Source organism: Mya arenaria, chromosome 9, assembly GCF_026914265.1.
Source record: "Mya arenaria isolate MELC-2E11 chromosome 9, ASM2691426v1".
Lineage (NCBI taxonomy): Eukaryota > Metazoa > Mollusca > Bivalvia > Myida > Myidae > Mya > Mya arenaria.
In genome coordinates, this window is record NC_069130.1 from 58,476,110 (window position 1) to 58,503,662 (window position 27,553).

At 36.1% G+C, this 27,553-nt stretch overlaps 1 protein-coding gene across 1 annotated transcript in view; it reads right to left on the reverse strand.

Annotated features, from left to right (window-relative positions):
- Positions 1–380: 380 nt before the first annotated feature.
- The window catches only part of LOC128246215 (uncharacterized), a 30,630-nt gene continuing 3,457 nt past the window's right edge, over positions 381–27,553 (reverse strand). Inside the window, exons 4-13 of the mRNA XM_052964407.1 lie at positions 25,248–25,370; positions 24,643–24,793; positions 23,257–23,357; positions 22,844–22,952; positions 22,500–22,655; positions 21,079–21,185; positions 19,893–20,011; positions 6,796–6,869; positions 5,551–5,712; positions 381–5,184 (exon numbers count right to left, since the gene is read on the reverse strand). Coding sequence (XP_052820367.1) covers positions 5,007–5,184; positions 5,551–5,712; positions 6,796–6,869; positions 19,893–20,011; positions 21,079–21,185; positions 22,500–22,655; positions 22,844–22,952; positions 23,257–23,357; positions 24,643–24,793; positions 25,248–25,370 — 1,280 coding nt within the window. The 3' untranslated portion in view covers positions 381–5,006. The remainder of the gene's footprint in view (positions 5,185–5,550; positions 5,713–6,795; positions 6,870–19,892; positions 20,012–21,078; positions 21,186–22,499; positions 22,656–22,843; positions 22,953–23,256; positions 23,358–24,642; positions 24,794–25,247; positions 25,371–27,553) is intronic.

Here is a 27,553-nt window from a genome sequence, read left to right on the forward strand (position 1 = left end):
TTATAATTACATATATACATATAGCCATATACATTATGAATGGACAGAAAAACCAGTGCAAGAAACTAAAAATTGTTGACCGCAAATTATGCGATTGGTGAGAACCAAAAGCTATATAACGCGTTGAAAAATATCATACATTGAAACAAGCAATCCTATTTTTTATTATTGGTATAAAAACTAATATAAAATGACATTTAATTGTTGTTGTTTTCTGGAAAGCACCCTAAATGGTATGCGAAAATTATGTCGTTAAAATTACATCCAAGGCTTGTGCGCATCTACATGAACAGTTGGCGGCTAAAACTTGAAAACGGTGACAAACATCAAATATATATAAACCACCGGAAATAATAGTAGTTTCGTATTATATCATTTATTTTCATCAATATATAATTCATTGATATCCAACAGATATACCCACAACATAAAAAATACAATGCGATGTATAATTATCACTACCTAATACACGTATCTGACAGCATCACAAATATATAACAATGGTTATTAAAGTTCGCTCTCTTGTTATGATAGACAAACAACACTGGAACACTTACAATTTATATAACGCATAACACCAGTTGTAAAATCATTATCAATTTGTCATTGATAACATGGATGCAGACTGTAACAAAAAATGCCCATTCAAGTTTCAAAGATAATTGGAGTCAAATTTACAGAGTGGGACTGTGGATACTTTTTTGTACATTCAAGGATCATAACTCGATTGATACTGGTAACATGCCTGGTTATGATATAGGAATATCGGACCTTGCCTAGATCCTTTTCCCAAACACATACACAAATTTGGTGATGATCTGACAAAAGCTTCTTGAGTTCAAAATAAAGTTTGTGTAGTTGAGGCAATTCAAGGGCTTCAACTCTTAAGTGACCCGGGCATATGTCTAGTTATCAAACTTGCTAGATATTCTGCCCATAGACATCATGTGCAAGCTTGGTGATGATATGACAAACTCTTCTCAAGTTACGGTGTGGATGAATTAGTACATGTCGGTGTCGCCTACCCGCCGCCACAGAAAAATCCATTTGCAGCGCGGATGACTTGGTAGATGCCGCCTACCCCCCGCCACAAGAGAATACATAATACGTCACATTTAATAAAATTCGTAGTAATAAAAAGAGTTTAAAATCAACAACTGCTGATAAACCATCCATTTTATAGCACAATAAGTAATACTTAGTTCTTTAAACATGATCTTTTGACTATAATTACACTTTTTGGACATAAAGCGTCATATTTACAAATGTGTATATTTACTGAAAAAGTACCTTAAAGACCTGTTTCCATTACAAATCCATATGTTAAGAATTTAAAGCAAAAATATTATTCCTAAGGCACTTTAGAAATTAACAACAACATCTGACAAACATGGATACATAACATTACATTCATAGTATCAGTCTGTAACATTTTAAAACATGGTCAATAATTATAACATAAAAGTATTTAAAACAAGACCAATTTATATATGCATATCATGAAAGCATTTAAAAACATAAAATGTTATATATGCATAACATAAAAGCCTTTTAAAACAAGATCAATTTATATATGCATAACATAAAAGCATTTAAAAACATAACATGTTATACAGGAAAGCATTTCAAAAAATTAATATATTTACATGAATATGTGCAGAACATAAAAGCATTTTGAGACATGTATAGCTATCCCTGGCATTCTAATGCTCACAGAGGTGCATACTTAATGACAAATGTTCTGCAAGGTTTGTTTTAATTCAATATATTTAATGGTACCAACAAATTATGCTGATTAAAATAATACAGCTTCTTTGTAATAATTAAACACATTTACCTTTACCTTGCATATTTTATTGAGGGATATACTGGTTTAATTGATTTTTACCTGACCTTGCTGAAATGTTAAAACGGCCATAGTTGAACTAGAAATGTGTCCATAGGACACGGATGCCCCCACTTCGATTTTTTGTCACAGAAAATAAGCCATAATGATTATTCAGGATAATCTCAAGTCTTTTTTTGCAAATAAAGGGCCGTAACTCCTAAATGACAAAAGCGATTTCCATGGCTATCGAACTTGATCAAGATATTATGGTCACAATCATGTATGTAAAGTTTGGTGAGGATTGGACACATACTTTTCAAGAATTAGATTGGAAACATATATTTTGAAGTATTTTTGGCAAAAAAGGGCCGTAACTCCTAAATGACTAAAGCGATTTCCATGACTATCGAACTTGATCAAGATATTATGGTCACAAACATGTGTTTAAAGTTTGGTGAGGATTGGACAAACAGTTTTCAAGAATTAGATCGGAAACAATCTTCAGGACGTACGTACGTACGTACGTACGTACGTACGTACGTACGGTACGTACGTACAGACAGACGTACGTACGGACAAGGGCAACCCTATATGCCGCCACTTTGTGGGGGCATAAAAACCCCATAATGATTCGTATTTCATAACATATGCACATTTCCAACAAATTGACCGCGTTTAAAAGAATTTTTAGCTCAAATTTAAGTAAAATTTCATATTCCAATGTCCCTTGATACCAATAATTTCAATATTACAAACCCGTGCCAAACTTTAGTGCTTAAGTATTCATAGCATTATAGCATATTTGTTCGATGTTAAGAGTGTGTTTTCTTTCCTTTATCTACACACTAACGCTAATTTTAATGTAGTAAAAAGAAGGCAGAAATCTAACGTGCATTAACATGTTACGCCTTAGATACACCATGTACATTGAATCACATGAGAACATGGATGAGTGACATTATTTTACATATATACACATCATCGAGACATTAATTTTAAGGATTTTATGACAACGATGTATATGCAGTTGTAACATTCTAGAACATAAATACATCCCATCACATAGATTTGTGACATTATTTAACATAGATGTGAGAGTGGTCTAGTGGTATAGGTGTCCGCCTCTCACCCAAGAGGTTGTGGGTTCGATCCCCACTAGGGGTACTTTCTCATGGCCTCTCAAAAAAGGACACAGTACTGGTTTCTGCCCAGGAAACGGACTCGAGAGTGATCTTATAAGCTATCAGCTTTCGTCTCAATCGAGCTAAAATAAATTAGTATAAACCAACATAGATGTACATTACTGAGACATTTAATTATTTTATGACAATAATAAAAACATGCGGTACGTAGATATGTTCATTCACACGTACACATGACAGGTTGACCTTATTTATTATGGGTTTAAATTACTGAGACATCAAATAATTCTATGCAAATAATTATATGCAGTTGTGGCATTCTAGTACATAGACATATTCTATTGCATGTGTACATGGAATGATGACCTTATTCAACATAGGAACACATTAATGTAATGACTATGATAAATATGAAACTTGTGTCATTCCTAAAGCATGTATACAAATTACTAAAATATTCATGAATCAACATAAATGTCACTATGGCATTCACAAACATAGGACTTTTCACTCCGTAAACCTTAACATTAAGTTCAAAAACATAATAAACCCATTTCAGTTCTTGCATGGATTGACTCAAATGATACCCGGTTAGTCATTTCGTATTATGTCTAATGCTGATACAGCAAAGTCATGGATTGACTCAAATGATACCCGGTTAGTCATTTCGTATTATGTCTAATGCTGATACAGCAAAGTCATGGATTGACTCAAATGATACCCGGTTAGTCATTTCGTATTATGTCTAATGATGATACAGCGAAGTCATGGATTGACTAGAAATATAAATACATGTCCTAAAAATAAACAAGATAAACAAGGTTAGATTTAATATGAAAAGTCATTATGTACAAGTAATCTGCTTACTCATCTGAAAAGATTAAATGTATAAATCATTATAGAAACAATAACAACCTATTTATATTGTAAATTTAAGTTGGACATGTATTGAATTATCTATTTGAAATAAATCCTGATTATATTTATTATGCACATACATCAGATCGTTAAACAAAAAACACAATTTTAAAAAATAAAATAGCAGGAAACAGCTGTCATAAATTTGCAAACTATAAATATTATTATGTTTAAAACGGTATTGTTTTTTTGTATGTAAATCAAAATGATAAAATATGACTTAACAACCATTAATTGTATTTTAGCTAACTTAAGTCATGGCACAAATTTATCAAACAACAATACAAGAACAATTAACAACATAAAGATATTTAAAGTGATAGCTGTTAAAAATACAAAACAAATTTGTCAATAAAAATGTAACTGATATGATAATTTTGTTTAAAAAATGGACTAGATGTTCCCTTCTTCATGTATGAAAAGAAAAATAAGTTCATACATAACCCCTGGTTTATATTTGAATTCCATGATTCAGCATTGATGCCCTTTATGAGTGCACTAAGAAAAAGACAGGTATGGTCCACATTGTCGAGTAGGGGAGGTAAAAGTGTAGGATATGTTCAAAAGAAAAACTCAACAAGAAACATTCATCAATACATACAACAAGTGTAATGTCCACACCAACTTATAATAATAAAAGAAAAAATCAAAGGCTCAGCAAAAGATGATCATAACTCTCCTTATTCTATATGAAGTGTCTATATGGCGCTGACCTCTCAATATCAAGATTTGTAGAATTTGACATCCAAAAACATTTTTCCACTCTTTTAACACTCGTTTGTAATTGTGTAGAGTTTGTGGACATAATTCAACAAAACTTAAGACGGCAGTTATGGGCCTTGTTTCGCATCATGTCATGTGCACAATTTATTTTGCAATATGGAACAAAGTTACATGTAAAAATCTTGAATGGGATTTGAGTCATTGTCCAGACTGAGGATTCTGCATGATGGAGATGATGACAACAACTCAGAGGACAGCACCTATTCTATGACGAGTCCTTGTTTTCTTCTGAGAAAAACAGACAAGCTAAAAAAGGTTACCCTATCGTATACTCTTCAGATATACACTTCAGATACATATGGTGAGTTGTTTCTTACCACATCACACATAGTTTCCTACTTCTTCTGTTCGTTGAGACTGTTAGGGATTGTAACTCCAACCAGGCACACAATAAAGTAGATGAGACCAAACAAGAAGAATACAAAACTGATGTCAAACGGTGGTCCGATGTTTTTAGACGCGTATGACACTATCCAAGTGTATACAGATCCTCCAAATAAAGGCGCTATTGACCTGAAAAGTGAAAGAAATATGGTTTAAGTATTGCCTTTGTTTTTGTTTGGCTTCGAGATTGTTTAGTTATCCACTAGGAGCTTATTAAATTAACAGGTGTTCGCCTCTCATCTAAAAGGTTGTAAAAGGTTGTGGGCTTGATACTTACTAGAAATACTTTCTCATGGCCTCTTAAAATGGACACCAGTACTAGTTTCTACTCAGGAAACAGCTGGGCTGTACAGAGGTGTTAATAACCAGGCCAGCATATGAGAAAACACAAATGATCTTAAGACTCAGCCTGTCATGTCAATTTGTTTATAGGGCGTGTCTAATTAGGCTGTACGGAGTTGTTAATAAGTAGGCCAGCAAATGAAAAACACATACCTTGTCATGGCAGTAACGGTCATTGCCAATCCGTTTACAGTGCCTGCTAGGTGGGGCTGGACGGAGTTATTTATCAACAAACCAGTACATGAGAACACACAGCTGACCATTAACTTTTGTACGCAGCTCAACAAGATTAGAAGCGTCCACAAACTCACAGGACTGAAGAAATAAAAAACATGTAGTGGTAAAATATTTTACATGTTTTCATGTATCTGTTTATCAATTAATGGAAAATCACGCAGTAAAGCATAGTCACATAAATCGTAGGAATTTTATTGTCGTACAATTATAGCAGGATTATGACAGGGGGACTGATTAAGGCTAGTACTGATGGATTTGAAAGTTGCGTATTAGCTTAAACATATCAAATATATCTGTTGTACGATTGTATTTAAAAATAGGTCAAAGCTGGCAAAGTCAAATCCTTAGCCTAGATATAATTATAATCTTAGTATGACGATCACTGAACATAGGTATGATAGTGGAACATGTAAGAGGGCATTTAAAGTTCAGTTATATGTTAAAAGTGTGACAATCCTAGCACTATCGTAGGACGTTCCGACTATTCTGAGTGCCTCAGTTGACCCAAAAAGGGTACACAATTGAAGGTCTATCAAAACAAAGTCATTGGACATATAATGCATCACACGACAAACCACAGAATGAACCCGATGTTAAAATATAACTACGAGGCTTTTTGTTTTAAACATGTACAAACCTCCAAAAAAATAACAAGTTCAAATTAAAAATGAGGGATCAAAATATAACGCAAATAATGTGTTCATTAGTTATAAGATTTAATAATGTGGACATTAACCGGGACAAAAGAAGAAATTTTTGTCAACTAACTTGGACAGTACTATTCATTGAGGGTATCTAATTGTTCTCAATACATATTTGAAATTACTTAATAAACTGTCATTGAATAATGTTTGATATTGTTTAAAGTTTATTTCTGGTTTCTCTTTCCATGTTGCGCATCGTGGATCAATTTTCTCCAATTTTCTGCAATAGACCTGCAGTATACCTGTTGTATGACGTATGTGACAGGGGCTTAATACAGACCAGACAGATGAGAATGGAGCTTTGAGAATATTTCATAATATATAGATTGACTTGCACTTTCGTTTATTTCTTTATTGAAAAACAGCAGCTAGTCTTAAAACCGATTTTCAAAACATTGTAGGTGATATATAATAACCCATTGAACATAAAAGTTGAATAATTATCCCGGGCACTAACTTGCTGGAGAGAAGGTGAAGACAAGGCATGGCTTGGGTGACTGCTAGCAGTATCAATGTGCACACAAGAAGTGTCTGAAAAATGAGAAACAAAGTTCATTTAATACCTTAACAATATGACATACAAAGAACATTGGATACCAGTAGAATCTGAATCAGGAATAAGGGGCGTATTCTTAAAGCCGGAACATTTTGAATCTAGTGTGTGCTTTTTAAATTCTTACTACAATTAGTTTGAATGTGCTCTAATTTTAATCAAATTTATTCACTCGCATTTATTACTTAAAACATTTTCTTACACTAATATGTTTTGTGTACAACATTGTTAGTTTTCTTTAAACTCAACTTAAATGATTGATTTTTGTATCTAAGTTGCTTTGTGAATATAGTCCAGTGTCTTGATATAAGATACCACTCATTAAGTGTCTGTCGTAGTGCAGCTCTATCGACTCTACGCCGCTTTGTCTTATTAATGCATAAATGATGTATTATGTGCCTGTCCAAAACAATCAAGAAAAAAGCAAAAGCAAGACATATTTTGTATTTCTGTAAACATGGAGGCCCTGAAACTTTAACCAAATCTAGGTCGATCAAGGGCCATATTGTGTATTTAGGATAATATGTTATGTTACCTAATTGTATGATGACCGTCAACAAGTGTGTGAAATATGAAGTCCATTGGATGAAGGGTATATGAGTAAGTGAATATTCCAATTTGCGCTAAATATTTAACCAATCTTTCTTAGTCCATCAAGAGCCATATTCGTATTTAGAAGATAAAATGAAGTAATGATACCCATTTGTGTGATGTCATTGAGAAGAATAAGTCCATTGAATAATATGCATTGGAGTAATTAGGCCACTACTTTTATATAAATTGGTTTACAAAACCGGCGGGTCTAATTTTCCGAAAAGTACAAAAAAAATAAAAAATGAATTTCACTTTTATTTTCAAAATTATTTTCCCGACCGTATTGGTTTTGGTGCGAAACGAAAGAAAAACGAATCGATAAGAGTACGAATGCAGTGGATCTCGACTGGTTTGTTGTTCCGTAGCCATATTCGCCAATTTAGAGTGATATCATATGAGCAAGTCAACTGTTATGGCAGCGCCGTTGGCAATGGCGGAATTGACGATAGGAGTCATTCTTTGTATAAAATAATTAATTAAAATATGAAGGAGTTGTTAAAATAACAATAGCAATAAACATTTGCAAATTTAACAGCCGACACAAACAATAACTGTCACATGATTGTTGTTTTTCCCGCTAATTTAGGTCATGAAAATATTGTTGTTTATAGATAAAAAAATAAAAGTGTCAGCGGCTGCCATCGAATAAGTAGACACAAATATCTGTAAATTATGTGTGAGAAAAACATTTTATAATATTTTATGGTTATATAAATAACAGTGCACAAAACGTGAGTGGTGAAATTGAAAGTAAAATTTCTAAGTTGACACCGGTGACCTAGTTTCACAAGTTCGGTCGGTGGTGTTTATGGATTTTAAATCACATAATGGTTTTGAAATACTTGTCATTGGGTTAATGTAAAGCTTGTGTTTATTCTAGATTACATGTTTATTCATGTTTGGGTTAAAAAACAAACAAATAGTTGAACACATGTGTCAATGACATTTACTCATGCCGGGAGTTGTGTGCAAAACATTTAGATAAAACAACACGGAAAACTATTTTGAATAAGTCCATTTCAATTTGTAATGAACTTGATATTTTACTATAAATGAGATTTGTTGTAGTCACCAAGGAATACTCTTTAAAATGAAAAAAAATTAAACAAGCATTAAGTATAGATGCCCTGTGAACGCATATATACACAAAATGGCGGGTCGGTGGAATTACCGAAAACCCGAAAATCCCCGTAAATACCGAAAATCCCTTCCATTTTCTGAGGTATATAGCGTTTTCTTAATACGCCCGGATTTACTACTTTATTGTGTTCGAATGTTGTATGCCGTAATTGTTGGAGGTTGGAGAGGGGTGGGGAAGCCTAGGGAGGGTGGGGATGGGGGTCGTGGTGACTAAAACCCGGGACCCCCTTTCATTTTCAAAAGTTCGTACAAAAGAAGAGTATGCGAGGAGGTTCTTACGCCGTTCCTTCAAAATTGCATTGTGTTTTAGTGGGTTGTATGCTGTATATCTTGGTGGTTGGAGAGGGGTGGGGGAGTCGGAGTAGTTGGGGTGGGGCAGGGAGTGATTAAACCCCGGGAACCCCATTCATATTTCTAAGTACATACACAAGAGTATGCAGTATGGTTTAAAACTGTATTGTGTTTAAGTGGGTTGTATGTCGTGGTTGAGGTTGGTTGGAGAGTGGTGGGGGAGTCGGAGGAGGGGGTGGTGGCTACGAAGAAGTCTCAAATACTACTTTCACATATCTCATTTCAAATTGTAGAGGTAAGGGAGGGTAGGGTCGTACCTTACCGTAAAAAAGTATGCGAGGGTGTGTACGCCGATATTTAATACTTCATTTTGGTCGTCCTGTATGCCAAAGTTGTTGGTGGGTGGAGGGGGTGTGGAAGTCGGACGAGGGGGATGGCTAAATCCCGGGAAGTCCTTTTAATTTCATATATGTTAATGTTTTAACGACTAGTTCAATATCACATTTCATTGTGTTTGGTTGCTATTCGTATTTTAAGTATATCGTATATTGAATGTTTTAAAGGTGTATTATTTGTTATTGTATTTCCTGTAATAAGTTATCCGTTTATTTCGTTGTAAAGCGCCTTTGAACGTGTGGTTAAAAATGGTGCTGTATAAGTTAATCGATAAATAATAATTGTGTATTGTGAACAAGTTGTGTGTCGAGAAAGGTGAATAATTGGTATCAAGCGGGAGTTGATTATATTCAAAGTCAAAGTCAAACACGGTTTATTCTCTCATACCATAAACATGGCAAATGAGGTCCTATACAAAACATATATACATGGCGGCAGATATAATGTAAATTTCTAACTACAATTCATATGATACCCAATACGAGTATCGGACGGTCATTTACATGAAGCCAGAAAACATTATAGTCAAATCACAATGAATAAGGTTGTATCAATAGTAGAAATATTACCTTTGAATCACTTGTACATAAGAAAAAGAATATCTAACAATTGTGTGCCTAGTTTATACAATTGTTCTTATGTGTATCATAACGATTTGTATGTGTCTCAACTGTTATGTGGAATCGCTTGGTATGTTTCATTGCACAATCTCGCGAAGAAAGAAATGCAAATTGCACAATTTCACATAAATACCATCACTGTACCTAAATAAGAATCATCAACATATTTTAACATTTGTCATGACAATGTTAGGAAAGTGTATTTAATGAATAAAGGCTAAATATAAGATTTAATATCATAAAGCATACTATTTAAATTCATACATGAAATATTCGTCTCAATATCGATATGGACATGTCATTGTGAGATATTGGTCCATGGCTGATACCTATCAGTAATGACACCCCGCTGTGACAGATTCTTATCGTGCGGTCAGTACTTGGAACCATGCTGTCACTGATGACTATAATACGATGTGTATTGAACCCCAATGGCGGTCAGGTTCAAAACGGGATGCTCCTGTGAACCAGAAATTAAATCTTGTATTTACACAAAGGAGTATTTGAAGATAAACTTTAAATATTCACTTATAATTATAATAGTTTTGTTCATCCTCACCTGATGTGAATAATTTTTTGAATGTATTTATGATTCTATTTCATATTATGTATAACCTATGTCATACCATGTGTTTGTTTATTTATTATTCATTTGTGGTTAAGAAGATGATGTACGTTGTACAAGTCTTAATAAAATATCTGTTCTGTTTTATTTACACGAAGGTAACAAGTAAGAGTACGCGGTGTATGAGAGAAACATCTGAAGTCGGAATATTTATTTCTTAATGCAGTGCAGTTCAAGAGTACATTGCACGTCAGTGTTTCTATATATATGTATGTTTTATCAATTATATTCATATTGTTCTTGGTATAATAATAGTACAATATAGATTTAGTGAATACATTTTAGGAAAAGCGTTGTAAGCATTTGCTTTTAAAAAGAAAGGCGAGGAATATTTGGGGAATAGTTGAAAGCGAATATGGATTTTAAAATTGGCTAATTAAAGTCGGAACACCTTGAGAACGTGATATGTTAAATTTCACGTGTTTGGTAAAAGGGTGTGAATTCGCAGTACCTAATGAAAGCGCTTGTTGATATATCAAAGTTAGAACCGTGTAATGAGTGTTTGTAGCAGAATTAACACCTTGGCATGGCTTGAGCACAATCGTCAGATTGTCAGTATATATAAAGGTGTGTTCAAATATATTGCATGTATGTTATGTTCACTCTTGTTATTAAAAATGAAGAAAGTTGCAATTTTCGGGGACAGTCACGTCTGGCGACTAGACGCATTCTGCAATGAGGACATCAAGGTGCGTTGTTTTTTCATGTTCACTCACTATGTACAGTAAAACCTAACTTCCTATTTAGTTAGCTTACATCGGCGATTTATACGTGTTTGTTTCTAGTTGTCATATAACGACATGCCAATATACTCGTACTAAAAAGTTTTAGGATGGTCAATCTGTGAGAGTGCAGCTTGTAGACTTTTTGTAAACACCTACTGTCACGATTTAATGACTCAACCTAATTAAGCGTACTAAATATTAGGTCTGAATGTACAATGATATATTATGTATTCATATGTGATGTTTAAGCACTTTGCACACTGGGAAATGTTACAGTCATAAGTTGTGTAGTAATTCTATAATTGAAAGGCCGCATATATATTCTGTTTTGTATATATTATGTTTTACTTCAATTGAATATATACGGATGACAATTATTAAAACAATGTTGCAATGAGGTGATAATTGAAAAGAATATTACAAAGGCAACGACTGTGAAGCCATTTACAATATTAAATGTATTCTTTTAGGTGCCTATGGAGGTGCGTTTCTTTGGTGCGGGCGGGATGAAAGCTTCCAAACCCAAACCAGGACTTTTGAAACAGGTGAAGATGTACGGGGCGGACTTGGTGGTAGTGAGTTTGGGCGGCAATGATATCACAACTACATCCGTACCGAAGGACATAGTGGCGGCCGTACTTGACATTGCCCAGGACTTCCTTGACAGTGGTGTATCTACCATCCTGGTGTTGGAGATTGGGGAGCGTGGAGCATTCCGGGACGGGTTGGGGTACAGGTCTTTTGCAAGCCAGCGCGCACGAATTAACCAGTTGCTGGGGAGAGAGAGAGAGCTCGTTGAAGTTTTGCGGCTTCCCACATACGTTTTCCAGCCGAGTTCATGCGAGACAAAGTACATTTAAATGAGAAGGGACTGAAAAAGTTGTTTTATAGAATTAGGTCGGCAGTGTGCCGGTACATGTAATTGTGCTCGTTTCATTCGTCAATAATGTTAATTTGTATCTGTTCATGTGTTCAGCATAATAAACATTGCAGGATGAAGTTTGTACTTTTGCCACTGACTACAGTCAAAGCAGTTGTGCGTGCGTGCATGCGTGCTTGCGTGCGTGCGAATCCAATTTGCCGTACAGAAAGCGAAATCCCTCAGCTTGTGATTAATAACGCGATTTATTCTAGCCAAGCGTAATCACAAAGAAGAATGGTAGTAGCAGTTCACTGCCACTAAACCGATACACATTCCCTGCAATGTGTTGTTTTCTAAGACAGTTATATGAGCTGAAATTAAATCATGATGATTAAGAATGGGCGAATTGAGTGTATAATCCAGCTATTACTCAAAACAAGATGACGTGTCACCAGTGTACAAATAATATGAAAGAACATTGGGGAATATAGAAATGTATTTGTACAGTTCCTGAAGTATGCGACCATTAAGGTAGCACACCCCTAATAAAACCTCCACTCGATACTCAATGCTTTAGCCTGTAGTGTTAAGCACAGGGACTAAGAATATTTTGAGGGTTTCATGATAATGGTTCGAATCCAGCCAGAAGCACATTGCAATATTTTTTATTTATTTTTTGGTTTCATTACCTAACATTTCTATACAAAAGTTCAAATTGTATTTTAATTAAAAGTAATGAGATAGATGTTTACACATATTAATATATTAGCATCTGTGACGTTTTTTAACTCGCAATTACGGCTGAAATAGATGTTTGGGATTCACCAACTTAATTTGTTAAGAATGAGACGGTTTAACATTTCGATATTTTGGCATAATGTTCTCAGAAGACAATTCTTAATACTAAACTACAGGAGTATTTCAAGATATAGTGTTGTTTTTGTATATATGTTAATATTATATGTAATGTGTGTCACCTTTTGTTCTCTAACTTGTGCAGATTTTCTATTGTGGTTAGCCGACTGTTTGATAAAGTAAAGCATCGCTACTTGCTAAGTAAGACAAGATTTCACAGATTGTAACAACTGTAAAAATTTACGAAAAGATGTATATGGTATTATAATTTAATTTAAATTATTTTTCAAGAATTAGCTCATTTAGGACTTTTAATGCTCACTGCAAATTCACATTCAGTTACCAATCAGTTCACATTAAAGTCGGTGACAGTAGCACATGATTTTGTAATGTTTTATTTGTATTGTATCAGATATTGTGTGCAATGAGTTGATGTTGATTATTCTATGCAATATTTTTTTCGTGGTCACTTTGTTATATTTATAATCTATGCAATCTATTTATGCATGTACGCCGATGTTTTCATTCGGAGCACCTTGGCCATTTCCTACGAAAACAACCTCAAATGTCTATGAACGGTTTACAAAGTAAGAAATCGGTACACTTTAACTACGCCGCACGCAAGTAGATCGCGTTGTACATTGAATTAAGCAGCTGTACTTATGTTTGCAATTTTATAAAATTAACGGGCAACTATTTTCAACTTAAATCTACACATTTTTTTCATTATATAATGTAGAATTTACGGACCTTCTTAACTGAGGTTGTTCTCGAAAAAATGAAGCTCAACATGAATACTTCTATGCAACCATTATTTATGTCCATGTCATGCTTGTGTTGTTGTGATATTTGCCACATTTTACCAAACTTAATCTATTGGTGTATAATTTCGCGTTTCTTTTGCCCAGTTTATTTCCATCTTTTCAACTGTCACTTGGTCCCCGTTTTTTACTGTTTGTAGAAATTGTGTAACCTCCACTTGTGTTCACAGTCAGTTAAGGGCGCTGTATGAAATGCAGATAACTTTTCAAAATCCTTCTTTAAAATGAAAATAATACAACAAAATAATTCACACAGCTACCACCGATTAAAACAAATATAGATGAAAGCAAAATGGCAAAGAAATTAAAAAAACATACATTTAAATCCAGTCAGCGGACATTTAAATATATTAAAGACCTATGTCATGTATCAGTTTGTCTAGCTGTGCTTCGAAAACGCCTTAATTGTGCTTCTCAGTTGTGTTGTAATTATGTGTGTTAATTGTTTCGATATATATATAAGATCACCGGATATGGCGCTCGGTAAGACCAGAACATTCGTTATGTACAGGAACATCTAGATTAATTGAAACTACGTAAATGCTGATGTCGTTGCCTTCATCATGTCCAGCTACTTACGGACTAACCCCAAATTTTACTGTTTTTTACCATATCTGATAGGGCGCCTCATATGGGAGATCATGTGACGCCGACGTACCCGAAAAAAGCGTGTTGAAAATTACCAAACGAAAATTTCCCATTATATGGAGTAACATCAAATTCATGCATAAGCGCATTCAATTGTTTGTTGTGGATTTACTGTGCGCCATTGTCCGGTACAAAAAAAAATTGTCATTTTAGATGTTATGTGTTTTATTGTATGTCTTTTTGTTCATAAATGTGTTTTTGAATTGTGTAACATTTTGTATCATTTTTGCTCGTGCCATGCTGTGTCTACTCTGGAAAACATGTCATACCTTTTGAAGTGCTTGCGCGTGAGTTTGTTGCTACAGAGACCCGCCGTGAATCCCATTGTAGGGAAACTTCAGTCGCACTGAGGTGGCATATCTCTCAGCGCAACTCGCGTCGCAAGTGCAACTACTCCTTTTTCCAAATTGCGTTAACCTTTTGTCGTCGTCGAAAACCATGCGCCAATAATAAGCAATAATAGCGGCTAGCTGATGTCAACATGCACTTTTAGGTCAAACGATATACATGGTACATTCAATTTTGGGTGTACCATTTATGTCAGAGCTAGACAATCAGTGAAACCCATTTAAGCGCGTGAGTTTGTTGCTGCAGAGACCCGCCGTGAATCCCATTGTAGGGAAACTTCAGTCTCACTGAGGTGGCATATCTCTCAGCGCAACTCGCGTCGCAAGTGCAACTACTCCTTTTTCCAAATTGCGTTAACCTTTTGTCGTCGTCGAAAACCATGCGCCAATAATAAGCAATAATAGCGGCTAGCTGATGTCAACATGCACTTTTATGTCAAACGATATACATGGTAAATTCAATTTTGGGGTGTACCATTTATGTCAGAGCTAGACAATCGGTGAAACCCATTTAAGCGCGTGAGTTTGTTGCTGCAGAGACCCGCCGTGAATCCCATTGTAGGGAAACTTCAGTCTCACTGAGGTGGCATATCTCTCAGCGCAACTCACGTCGCAAATGCAATTACTCCTTTTGTAAACGGCCAGCAATAAATACGGTTAGCTGATGTCGACTACATTTACTGGGATGGATTATTCCTTAATCATCGCTTTATGATGAAATATTTCTCTATATCGCATCAACAACAAATAAATAAAAATAGTTCAGGAAAAGTTCATGAAGAGTTCGAACTTGCTCGACAACATGACATGTTACAGGCATATTTTCCTCGCGTTTCGCTTTCGAGTCTTTGAGGTACGCATGAAGTAACAACTGTACTTAAAAAATGAAAAAAGGGTGCTTATGTTTTCAGTTTATGTCCCCCTTTAGGGAAAGCTGAGACATATGCATTGACGTGACATTCAACAGTACTGCCAACAATGTCACACCATTATACCTATCTTTCTAGCCATGGGTTCTTTGTATGCTTTGCTTGATAATTGACAGTCATTATACAACTGTTTTGTCAACTCAGTTTTACATCTTGTACACATGTTTTATTTATTTTGTTTTATACACTGACTGTTCAGGCTATCATATGTGTATTTAACTTCTATTATTATACATGCTTTACATTTGCCACAACCCTTGCGCGTTAACTAGTGCTACATTGCTGCTGAAGAGAGCCATTACATAGCTCTCTTACGTGGACTTAAAACATTGCATTTCTGTATGATTACTAACCCATTTAAATGCTGGTATGCCTTTATGTGAATAGTTCTAAAACGGGATATTAAGGTTTATAGAAAAATGTTTGTGAGCTAGATAGGTCTATATAACAAACAAGGTACAGTTCACGAGTACTGTCATAGTGGCAAGACGGTTGTTAATTACCTTTAATTCGAACATATCACTTTACGGTCATTCCCGTGAATGTTTCGGCAACCTAACTGTTTTCGCAGAATAGGATGATTATTTCAAAATAAGTATCGATTTCTTTCGGGATTAATTGATGAATATTTTTAACATTGCATAAGCAGTCCGTCTTAAAATAATACGAAATGAAAGTCCATAAGGGAGGGAGGTTATTTGCAATTAGACCAATTTTTTATGATTTTTTGAAGATGCTGTTGCATTTCAATGTTCTCTGAAGCTGTAGTACGTAACAAATTAGGAATGTGTTGAAACTTCTTCAACTAAATGAGGGTAGGTTTTGGGTGGGGGTGGGGGATGGGCCATGACGAGAGCGCCTCCTCGTGGTGTGGCCTGAATATAGCACGGTGAATGAACAATCTGTTTTTCATCTAAATTAGAAAAAAAATATATATAATACAAATCTTTGGTTCAATTCAAGTCCACATTTATCCTGCCATAACTGAACGCTCTCATATGGTCGAAAATTAGCAATATCACTTCGCTTAAGATCATCCTCTTTCATATAATATACCACTTAGGGACATATGGCATTATAATAACCGCCTACTCAGCCCCCGAAGGTGAACAGACATCGGCTTACGCCTCGGTCCATATACACCTTCGATGGGTAAATGGCCTGTCCTTATTATGTCATATGGCCCTCAGTGGTGTATTATATTAAATTTCTTTAATATCGTAAACACTGACGTGCAACGTACTCTTGAACTGCATTACACTAAGAGATAAATATTCAGACTTCCGATGTTTATTTCATACACCGCGTACTCTTACTTGTTACCTCCGTGTAAATACAAGATTTAATTTCTGGTTCACAGGAGCATTCCGTTTTGAACCAGAACGCCATTGATTGGGGTTCAATACACATCGTATTATAGTCATCAGTGACAGCATGGTTCCAGGTACTGACCGCACGATAAGAATCTGTCACAGCGGGGTGTCATTACTGATAGATAACAGACATGGACCAATATCTCACAATGGCATGTCCATATCGATATTGAGACGAGTATTGCATGTAAGTATTTAAACGGTATGCTTTACGATATAAAATATTAGATTATGCTTTTATTCATTAATAACACTTTCCTATCATGACCAATGTTAATATGCTGTTGATGATTCGTATTTAGGTGCAGTGATGGTATTTAAGTGAAATTGTACAATTTGCATTTCTTTCTTCACGAGATTGTGCAATGAAACATACCAAGCGATTCCACATAACAGTTGAGACACATACAATTCGTTATGATACACATAAGGACAATTGTATAATCAACTCCCGCTTGATACCAGTTATTCACCTTTCTCGACACACAACTTGTTCACAATACACAATTATTATTTATCGATTAACTTATACAGCACCATTTTTAACCACACGTTCAAAGGCGCTTTACAACGAAATAAACGGATAACTTATTACAGGAAATACCAATAACAAATAATACACCTTTAAAACATTCAATATACGATATACTTAAAATACGAATAGCAACCAAACACAATGAAATGTGATATTGAACTAGTCGTTAAAACATTAACATATATGAAATTGAAAGGACTTCCCGGGATTTAGCCATCCCCCTCGTCCGACTTCCACACCCCCCTCCACCCACCAACAACTTTGGCATACAGGACGACCAAAATGAAGTATTAAATATCGGCGTACACACCCTCGCATACTTTTTTGTATACGGTAAGGTACGACCCTACCCTCCCTTACCTCTACAATTTGAAATGAGATATGTGAAAGTAGTATTTGAGACTTCTTCGTAGCCACCACCCCTCCTTCGACTCCCCCACCACTCTCCAACCAACCTCAACCACGACATACAACCCACTTAAACACAATACAGTTTTAAACCATACTGCATACTCTTGTGTATGTACTTAGAAATATGAATGGGGTTCCCGGGGTTTAATCACTCCCTGCCCCACCCCAACTACTCCGACTCCCCCACCCCTCTCCAACCACCAAGATATACAGCATACAACCCACTAAAACACAATGCAATTTTGAAGGAACGGCGTAAGAACCTCCTCGCATACTCTTCTTTTGTACGAACTTTTGAAAATGAAAGGGGGTCCCGGGTTTTAGTCCCCACGACCCCCATCCCCACCCTCCCTAGGCTTCCCCACCCCTCTCCAACCTCCAACAATTACGGCATACAACATTCGAACACAATAAAGTAGTAAAACCGGGCGTATTAAAGAAAACGCTATATACCTCAGAGAATGGAAGGGATTTTCGGTATTTACGGGGATTTTCGGGTTTTCGGTAATTCCACCGACCGCAAAATGGCGGGCGGAGTTGGGAGAAAATGAAAATATCCGATACATAATTATGGATTTCTCTGTCAGTTTGCTATCATTGGTACATAAAGTTAAGCCACATGCTAGATTTATTATTTTGCTATGTGATTTTTATGTACTGATGTGGTAATTTGCTGCAAGATTTGAATTTGAAATGGATTTGGTGAACAGCCCATGGTAAGTATCCCGGTCCGAAAATATCCAGACTTATCATGAATCGGGTTACACACAACTAGGACCCCGCATGGTAAGAGTTATTAAAACTCAAATCTAGGTCTTGTTAGGCTTTTAGTTTTTCAGGAATTGTTTTCACAATATTAAAGCTCAAATGTCTTCATAAATGTTACTTCGTTATTTACAAAATTGGTAATTATTTCACTTTATTGACATTTTCCAATATTAAAATAACTTAAATAATGTTTAGAAAATGTAATGTATTGTTTTAATACAGTGCAATTTTTGTGTATTTTAATGCGTAAAATTCGCCTCCTCTTTTTTTCAATTTAATATTGGTAAGTTTTCAAGTGTTCTGCATTCACTTTTGCTTTAGCATACCCTTAAAGCTAAACAGATGTCTTGCTGAGTGATATTCAATGTATCTTGATTAAAAGTGTAGTTTATACATGTAAACATGTTTTATAGTCAATATCATTGATGTTTTATATGCACAGTATGTAAGATTTAAACTGTGTGTTTAATAAGAACTTTGAAACTTTGAGTGTATTAAAGCATGCATTAATAGCAGTTTAAGAATTTAAAATGACAAGTAAATGATATAAAAGAAATTTTCACTGTTTTTATGTTGTTTTCTGATTTTCCCTTTAAGAGTATGTTTTGTGACTTTTTTCCTTTTTTTTTTTTTTTTTCGACCACCCAGTGGACATTTTTTCCAAAAAATCTTGTAAACCAAAAAATAAAAAAGGAGTGGCCTTATTGAAAATAAAAATTTATCTAAAATTTTAACCAAACATTCTAAATCAATCAAGGGCCATAATTTGTATTTATGATAACATTATAGTATGATGGTTGTCAACAACAGTGTGAAGTACAACATGAATTGAATGCAAGGTTAAGGAAATATTTATATATAAGTGAACATCCCAAATTGCCTTAAAACTTTAAGAAGAAGTGTCTGGAAAAGATATGTAGTTTCTGGAAAACCTGTTAAAAATAAGGTTCCTAATATTAAAAGGATCAAGCTAAGCACACTTTTTGTGTGTGTTTTTAAAGTTCTGAGACTGTTAAAGGAAATTACTTTATGGTTCTCATGGTTTTTCAAACACCACTCACCTTTTTAATACCCAATCTGCGACAGAGGTTGGGGAAAACAAACAACTGCAGAAACAACAGGGGAAATGAGGATGCACCAAGAGCTGCGCCAATCTCATTGGGCTCGAACCCCAGACCATCTGAAATAAGGTGTAGAAAGCACACATGAAAATTTAATCAGACAACAACTTATATCTAAAAATTTACAGGAAAGTGAACAAATTTAATACGTTCTATTTCCCTTTAAGAGGTAGATAATTTAAAACAAGAATGCAACATGCTTTTAGACATCTACATCTATTCTTCTTAAATAACAAGAGCTGTCACAGTATGTGACGAATGCCCCCGAATGTGACATTGACCTACAAACAAGGTCAGTACATGAAAAGTTGATCTTGCCTTTACGTGTCAAATACATATGGCAAGTTATTTTACATTGCCTCTGAACATAAAAAATACCACCCATACTTGACAACCTACACTGTTATGTCCTTATATTCAGAATTCCCTTGTGAATAAACACTTAGTGTATCTTTCACCTTAGAGGTAGGGACATGGGTCTTGCACACGACACGTCGTCTTTGTATGTGGTACACATGTGGCAAGTTATTTTAAAATCTGTCCTTACAAGTGAAAGTTACAGCCCGGACACGACAACCTATACTCTATGTCCTTATATGCAGCACTCCATTGTGAATAAACACTAAGTGTGACCTTGACCTTTGAGGTAGGGACACGAGTCTTGCACGCCACACGTCGTCTTGGTATGTGGAACACATGTGGCAAGTTATTTTAAAATCTGTCCATACAAGGGAAAATTACAGAGCCGGCCGGCCGGACGGACGGACGGTGCGATTTTAATATGCCCACCTTCAGGGGCATAAAAATGAGTGCAAAACTTATGAAAATATGTTGATCAGAAAAGGTACTCGCTTCATGAATGGCCATATTTTAATTTTTTGTAGAAAGCTCTTTGTTAATTCTTCAATTATCATTCAGTCATGACAAGCATTCAAGTTTAAATAGAATGATAACATTGCCATTAACGATGGCACTACAGCTTTTTTAAAATCTTAACTTTACTTTTGAAGAAACAGCCAAGTTACAAAAGAACTGTTTACACAGGTTATGCAGCGAAACATTTACCTGGCGAGATGTTAGAAAAACACAATATATCATAACGTGAAATCTCTTGACCAAGACTTACCCAGGAGAACATCTGTGGCAGCCCATACAGTGAAGATTTCCTCCACACCTATCACACTAAATGAGAACAAGCTGTACAATGATACAGCAACTATAACTTCAAACTGCCTGAAATAATAAACAGTGGTTTGACTTTACTCTGTAAAATGTATTTAATATTTCATTCATTCAACAACTAGTTATATATATATAATGAAAAGGAAAGATTAAACACTTGGTTGTTTCAAATTCTGATTAATATTTAAATAAAATTGTGACCAATATTCTATAGCCAATATATTTGCAAGATATCTTAATATTACTATGCGTTAACAAATTAGCCCATTTTGTTTCAGTTATTACTCAAATATGTATTTTGATATAGAATTACTTTTCTTATGAATATAAATTATTTTCAAAGTTAAATAAATATAATGTAATGTATATAATGCTAAAAGAAATCAACCCATGATTTTCTTGGATATAAATAACAAGAGCACCGCGAAAACGGAGCATTATACGCCCGAAGAAGATTCGGCTTGAGGTCTTTAATAAACATTTAGGTTATGCTAGTATACTGCTTACTAGGTGTGAAGTGTTTACAACAAAGGCTTAAACTTCCAATATTGAAACTTTAATGATACTTAAGTTAGCAGTGCTAATAAAAACCTTTGTTCAACAGTATTTTTTACAACATAGAATAATTGGAAATTGCGCGCGACACATCCTTTTAATGTAATGATGCTTTGTATAAAGTTATTTGAAAATGACTTTATTAGTGACCAAGTTGTGGCCCGGACACGGATTTGCTAATGCACCCCCATGGTGATTCTAGTCTTTGAGGTATGGACCTGGAAATTGCACGCGACACATCCTTTTAATGTAGTGATGATTTGTATAAAGTTATTTGAAAATCGCTTTATTAGTTACCAAGTTATGGCCTGGACACGGAATTGCTAACGGACAGACAGACTGACAAACAGACGGACAGACGATGGAGGCCATTACATAATACGACCCTTCGGGCGTATAAAAATGAGTTGAGATTGGGATTGAACAAAAAACAAAAATGCTGCTTTCTGTCAAAGATATAGGCATAACTCGGCAATTATTAAAGTCAGAATATGTGCATATTGTCTTTTGCAACCTTTGTAGCAAGTATCATTCTAGCTTTGAGTTATGGCCAAGGATAAAAGTTCTTGAAAGTTTTTTTGGTTGAAAAAAGGGCATTATAATAATTGATTATTATTAAAACCAGAATTTAAGGCTCTAGATGTGCCTATTTCCAAAACGTCGCCGCTGACTAAATAGATTATATCAAAGCTTTGATGTAAATACCTCAATTTTTTTCTTTTAAAAGCAACAAGTATTTTTTATATTGGGACTTTGAAAGTCTTAAATATCTGGTAGCCAAACACACTTTCAAGTACAAAATTTTCTCACCTCATCATCTGTATAACTGGATAATTCAAGAACTTCTTAAAGCATGTTTGGTCCACTTTCTGTACATCAACATTACCATTATCTGTCTGTACAGCACCATTTGAATCTTCTATAACTATTGCTGTTGCACTTTGTACTGATATTGTCTGTCTAGGTCTTTAGGTAACATTTTCTGCATTTCAGTATCATCAATATCACTAATGTAGAAGTCTTTATTGTCATGGCGGTGTTTGACGTGGCTTTCAGGATGTTTGTCATCTCTAACATCTGTTATTGAGAGTCCATGTCGGGTTATGTGTAGTTCTTTTCTTGAACCTGAAATAGGGAATGGTACACTTGTTCACATTTTGAGGCAGGGAGTTGGTGGGTCAAAAGAGAAGTGATAATGGGAATGTGAGGATGCCGCAGGAGAGGGAAGAGGCCTGGGGTAGGGTAGATGGAGGGGTTTGAATCCTGAGAAGGAGAAAAGAGAGATGCAATTGAGGATTGAGGATCTGTGGAGTGAAACGAGGAGAGGCAGCGAAAGGGGGAAGGCGGGTATGCTAGGGCAAAAAGATGAGGGAGGGTAAAAATCGAAGGGGCAAAAATGGAATGATATGTGGTCATGCAGGGGGAATGTGCTTAAATGGGGATGGAGAGAAGAAGCAAGAGCAATAACAAGAAAAGCAACTTACCAGCTAAGAATGTTGCACCTTCACTCTCTACATGTAGATTTTCCACAGAGCATGTCATTCTGGGTGTGTCCCCCTCAATATACGTGGTACAGGGGAGAGGCAGGGGGAATGATGTGGTAAGGAATGTAAACTTGTCTTGTCATGTACATCCTCTGGGTCACTTTCTATCTCTATTTCCTGTTTTCTGTTGGGAATAAATTGATTACATTTGCTGAATGAATAAGCACCCTATATCCACTATCTGAATATATTGTAATGTATTTGTGTTTTATTCAAAAACAAATCATGCAAGAACAAAATAAACAGGCTGTATCTCCTGAGGTTATCTACGTTTTGTAAGCGGCAAATAAACCAGAGCAGTGGAGATGTTATATTAGTCTGCTGGATCAATCTTAAAATGTTTGGTTCACTTGAAATTCTTTTCAACGCATATCAAAGGCAACAAGCATAACTCTTAAACAAAGTCTTAGTAAGGACTAAAAAAATCATGCAAAACTAATACATATGCCATTGAATGATGGAGGAAACTGAATTACAGGAATAAGGAGGCATTTCTTCACCATGTTCATTGATTTACGCCCAAAGGGCATTACTTACAATTACTTCAGCAAGAGTAATATTTTTATGTCACTTGCTTAACAAATGTGAACTGTCATTGTGTATAGTTGTACCAAGTTTCATATAAATATACTAAATGTAGTCATGTCAATCTTAAATGAAGTCCAAGCTAGGGCCATCTTGAATAAGTACAATGTTTGTCCATCTTGAATGTTGACCAAGTTATGGCCATCTTAAACGTAATCCAAGTGATGTCCATCTGGTGTAGTTTTAGTTTTGGCTATCTCGAATGTAGACACAGTTATGGCAAGTCCAAGTCATACTGAAGGTAGTCAAAATAATGGCAATCTTGGATATTTTGCAAGTAGTCCAAGCTATGGCCACATTGAATGTAGTCCAAGCAAGGGCCATCTTGGATGTCCCAGTTATGGTCAAAGTACTTATATTGCTGTCTTGAATGTGGTACAAGATATAACCATCTTGAATGTGTTCTAATTATGGCCATCTTAACTGTAGGCCAAGTGATGTTGAATACAGCTAGAGAGAGCCATCTTGAATGTAAACCAAGTTTTGACTATCTTATCTTAATATATAGACCAAGTTACGTCCAACATGAATGAGGACCAAGTAATTTTGAATGTAGTCTTTATTATGACATTTTTAATTGAGTCGAAGTTATTGCTATTCTAAATGTAGTCCAAAAATAATGGCCATCTTTATAGTTGTCCCATTTATGGTAATATGTGAATGTTTTTGTATGACAATTACAATGACGCTAATGGCAACAACACCATGGCCATGACCTTCACTTTTTTATTAGAAAGATAGAAACTTCATGAATAAAACTTTAAAACTAACATTATTTTAACTAAGAACAATGTAAAACGTCTAAATGATTCTTACTTCAGGTTAAAGTCTCAGGCAGCAGGAATACATCTAGCAGGAAGGGAATGAGGCAGATTATGAATGCTGCAAAACCGGGAATGAAATATGGGAACTTGTAGAAGAAACCTTCAGATGGGAACACGTCTGGATAGCTCTTGCATGGGTTCGCCAGGTATCCTGTGGAACAGGCATTCAGAAAAATGATGTATTGGTTAAGATGTTATTTGTATGAAAGTCACAAATCCTTGTGTTTTTACTTTTAAAAACAGAAGGTGACTACAAAGCAATAAAAGTTTAATGGGGGGAGTAGTCAATCTGGCTATCTCTGTGACAAGTCTTGTTATATTCATCTTTTATTCAGAGCATACTAAGTGATTAATAAAATTTTGACAATCTTATTATTTAAGATATGTATAACTTCATGTATCATATTATATCAAGATTAGTAAAATTTGTAATAAACTGTACAATATCATTAAAACTAGCTGATCGAATAATTGTTAGTGCACTCATCAACAGCCAAGTTTGTGTGGTCCAATATCCCTGAATTCCCAGGCCATAGATATGATTGACATGCAAATAGCTTGGTTCATATCTCATACTTTTTAATCTTTCGTTTTATGATACAAACCTCCGACGGCAGGACCAACTATAATTCCCGACCCCCAAGCCACTGATATGATGGACATGCCCACAGCCTGGTTTGTGTTGTCTGATATCTCATATAAAATTGTCTTCGCTGTTCCAACAGTACCTTTTAAAACAAAACATTCATTTTTATTGACAAGGACTGTTGGAAACAATTCATGCTCCCAGACATCATACAAATTAAGAAATGAGAGTACAAATTTGAATATTTAATAATGACAGGACTTGATACAGTTGCATGCAAACAGGCATGATTTGATACAGCTGCCTGCACACTGACAGGACAGTCATGATAAAGTGCCTGCACATGGACAGGACTTGATAAAGTGCCTGCACACAGACAGGACTTAATAAAGTGATAAAGTGCCTGCACACTGACAGGACTTGATAAAGTGCCTGCACACAGACATGATTTGATAAAGTTCATGCACACTGACAGGACTTGATAAAGTGCCTGCACACTGACAGACTTTATAAGTTGCAAATTTATAATATAACTTTATAGAGTGCATGCACACAGACAGGACTTGATAAAGTGCCTGCACACTGACAGGACTTTATAGAGTGCATGCACACAGACAGGATTTGATAAAGTGCCTGCACACTGACAGGACTTTATAGAGTGCATGCACACAGACAGGATTTGATAAAGTGCCTGCACACCCTGACAGGATTCGATAAAGCGCCTGCACACAGACATGACTTGATAAAGCGCCTGCACACTGACAGGACTTTATAGAGTGCATGCACACAGACAGGACTTGATAAAGTGCCTGCACACTGACAGGACTTTATAGAGTGCATGCACACAGACAGGATTTGATAAAGTGCCTGCACACTGACAGGACTTGATAGAGTGCATGCACACAGACAGGATTGATAAAGTGCCTGCACACTGACAGGATTGATAAAGCGCCTGCACACAGACTGACTTGATAAAGCGCCTGCACACTGACAGACTTGATAAAGTGCCTGCACACAGACAGGACTTGATAAAGCGCCTGCACACTGACATGACTTGATAAAGCGCCTGCACACTGACATGACTTGATAAAGTGCCTGCACACTGACAGGACTTGATAGAGTGCCTGCACACAGACAGGATTCGATAAAGTGCCTGCACACAGACAGGACTTGATAAAGAGCCTGCACACTGACAGGACTTGATAAAGTGCCTGCACACAGACAGGATTCGATAAAGCGCCTGCACACTGACAGACTTGATAAAGTGCCTGCACACTGACAGGACTTGATAAAGTGCCTGCACACAGACAGGACTTGATAAAGCGCCTGCACACTGACAGGACTTGATAAAGTGCCTGCACACAGACAGGACTTGATAAAGTGCCTGCACACCCTGACAGGATTCGATAAAGCGCCTGCACACTGACAGGACTTGATAAAGTGCCTGCACACAGACAGGACTTGATAAAGTGCCTGCACACTGACAGGACTTGATAAAGTGCCTGCACACTGACAGGACTTGATAAAGTGCCTGCACACAGACAGGACTTGATAAAGTGCCTGCACACTGACAGGACTTGATAAAGTGCCTGCACACAGACAGGACTTGATAAAGTGCCTGCACACCCTGACAGGATTCGATAAAGCACCTGCACACTGACAGGACTTGATAAAGTGCCTGCACACAGACATACTTGATAAAGCGCCTGCACACCTGACAGGATTCGATAAAGCCTGCACACTGACAGGACTTGATAAAGTGCCTGCACACAGCAGGACTTGATAAAGTGCCTGCACACCCTGACAGGATTCGATAAAGTGCCTGCACACAGACAGGATTGATAAAGTGCCTGCACACCCTGATAGGACTTGATAAAGCGCCTGCACACCCTGACAGGATTCGATAAAGTGCCTGCACACTGACAGGACTTGATAAAGTGCCTGCACACAGACAGGACTTGATAAAGTGCCTGCACACCCTGACAGGACTTGATAGTGCCTGCACACCCTGACAGGATTCGATAAAGTGCCTGCACACAGACAGGACTTGATAAAGTGCTGCACACCGACAGGACTTGATAAAGCTGCACACTGACAGGATTGATAAAGTGCCTGCACACACTGACAGGACTTGATAAAGTGCCTGCACACAGACAGGACTTGATAAAGTGCCTGCACTGACAGGATTGATAAAGTGCCTGCACAGACAGGACTTGATAAAGTGCCTGCACACAGACAGGACTTGATAAAGTGCCTGCACACTGACAGGACTTGATAAAGTGCCTGCACACAGACAGGACTTGATAAAGTGCCTGCACACTGACA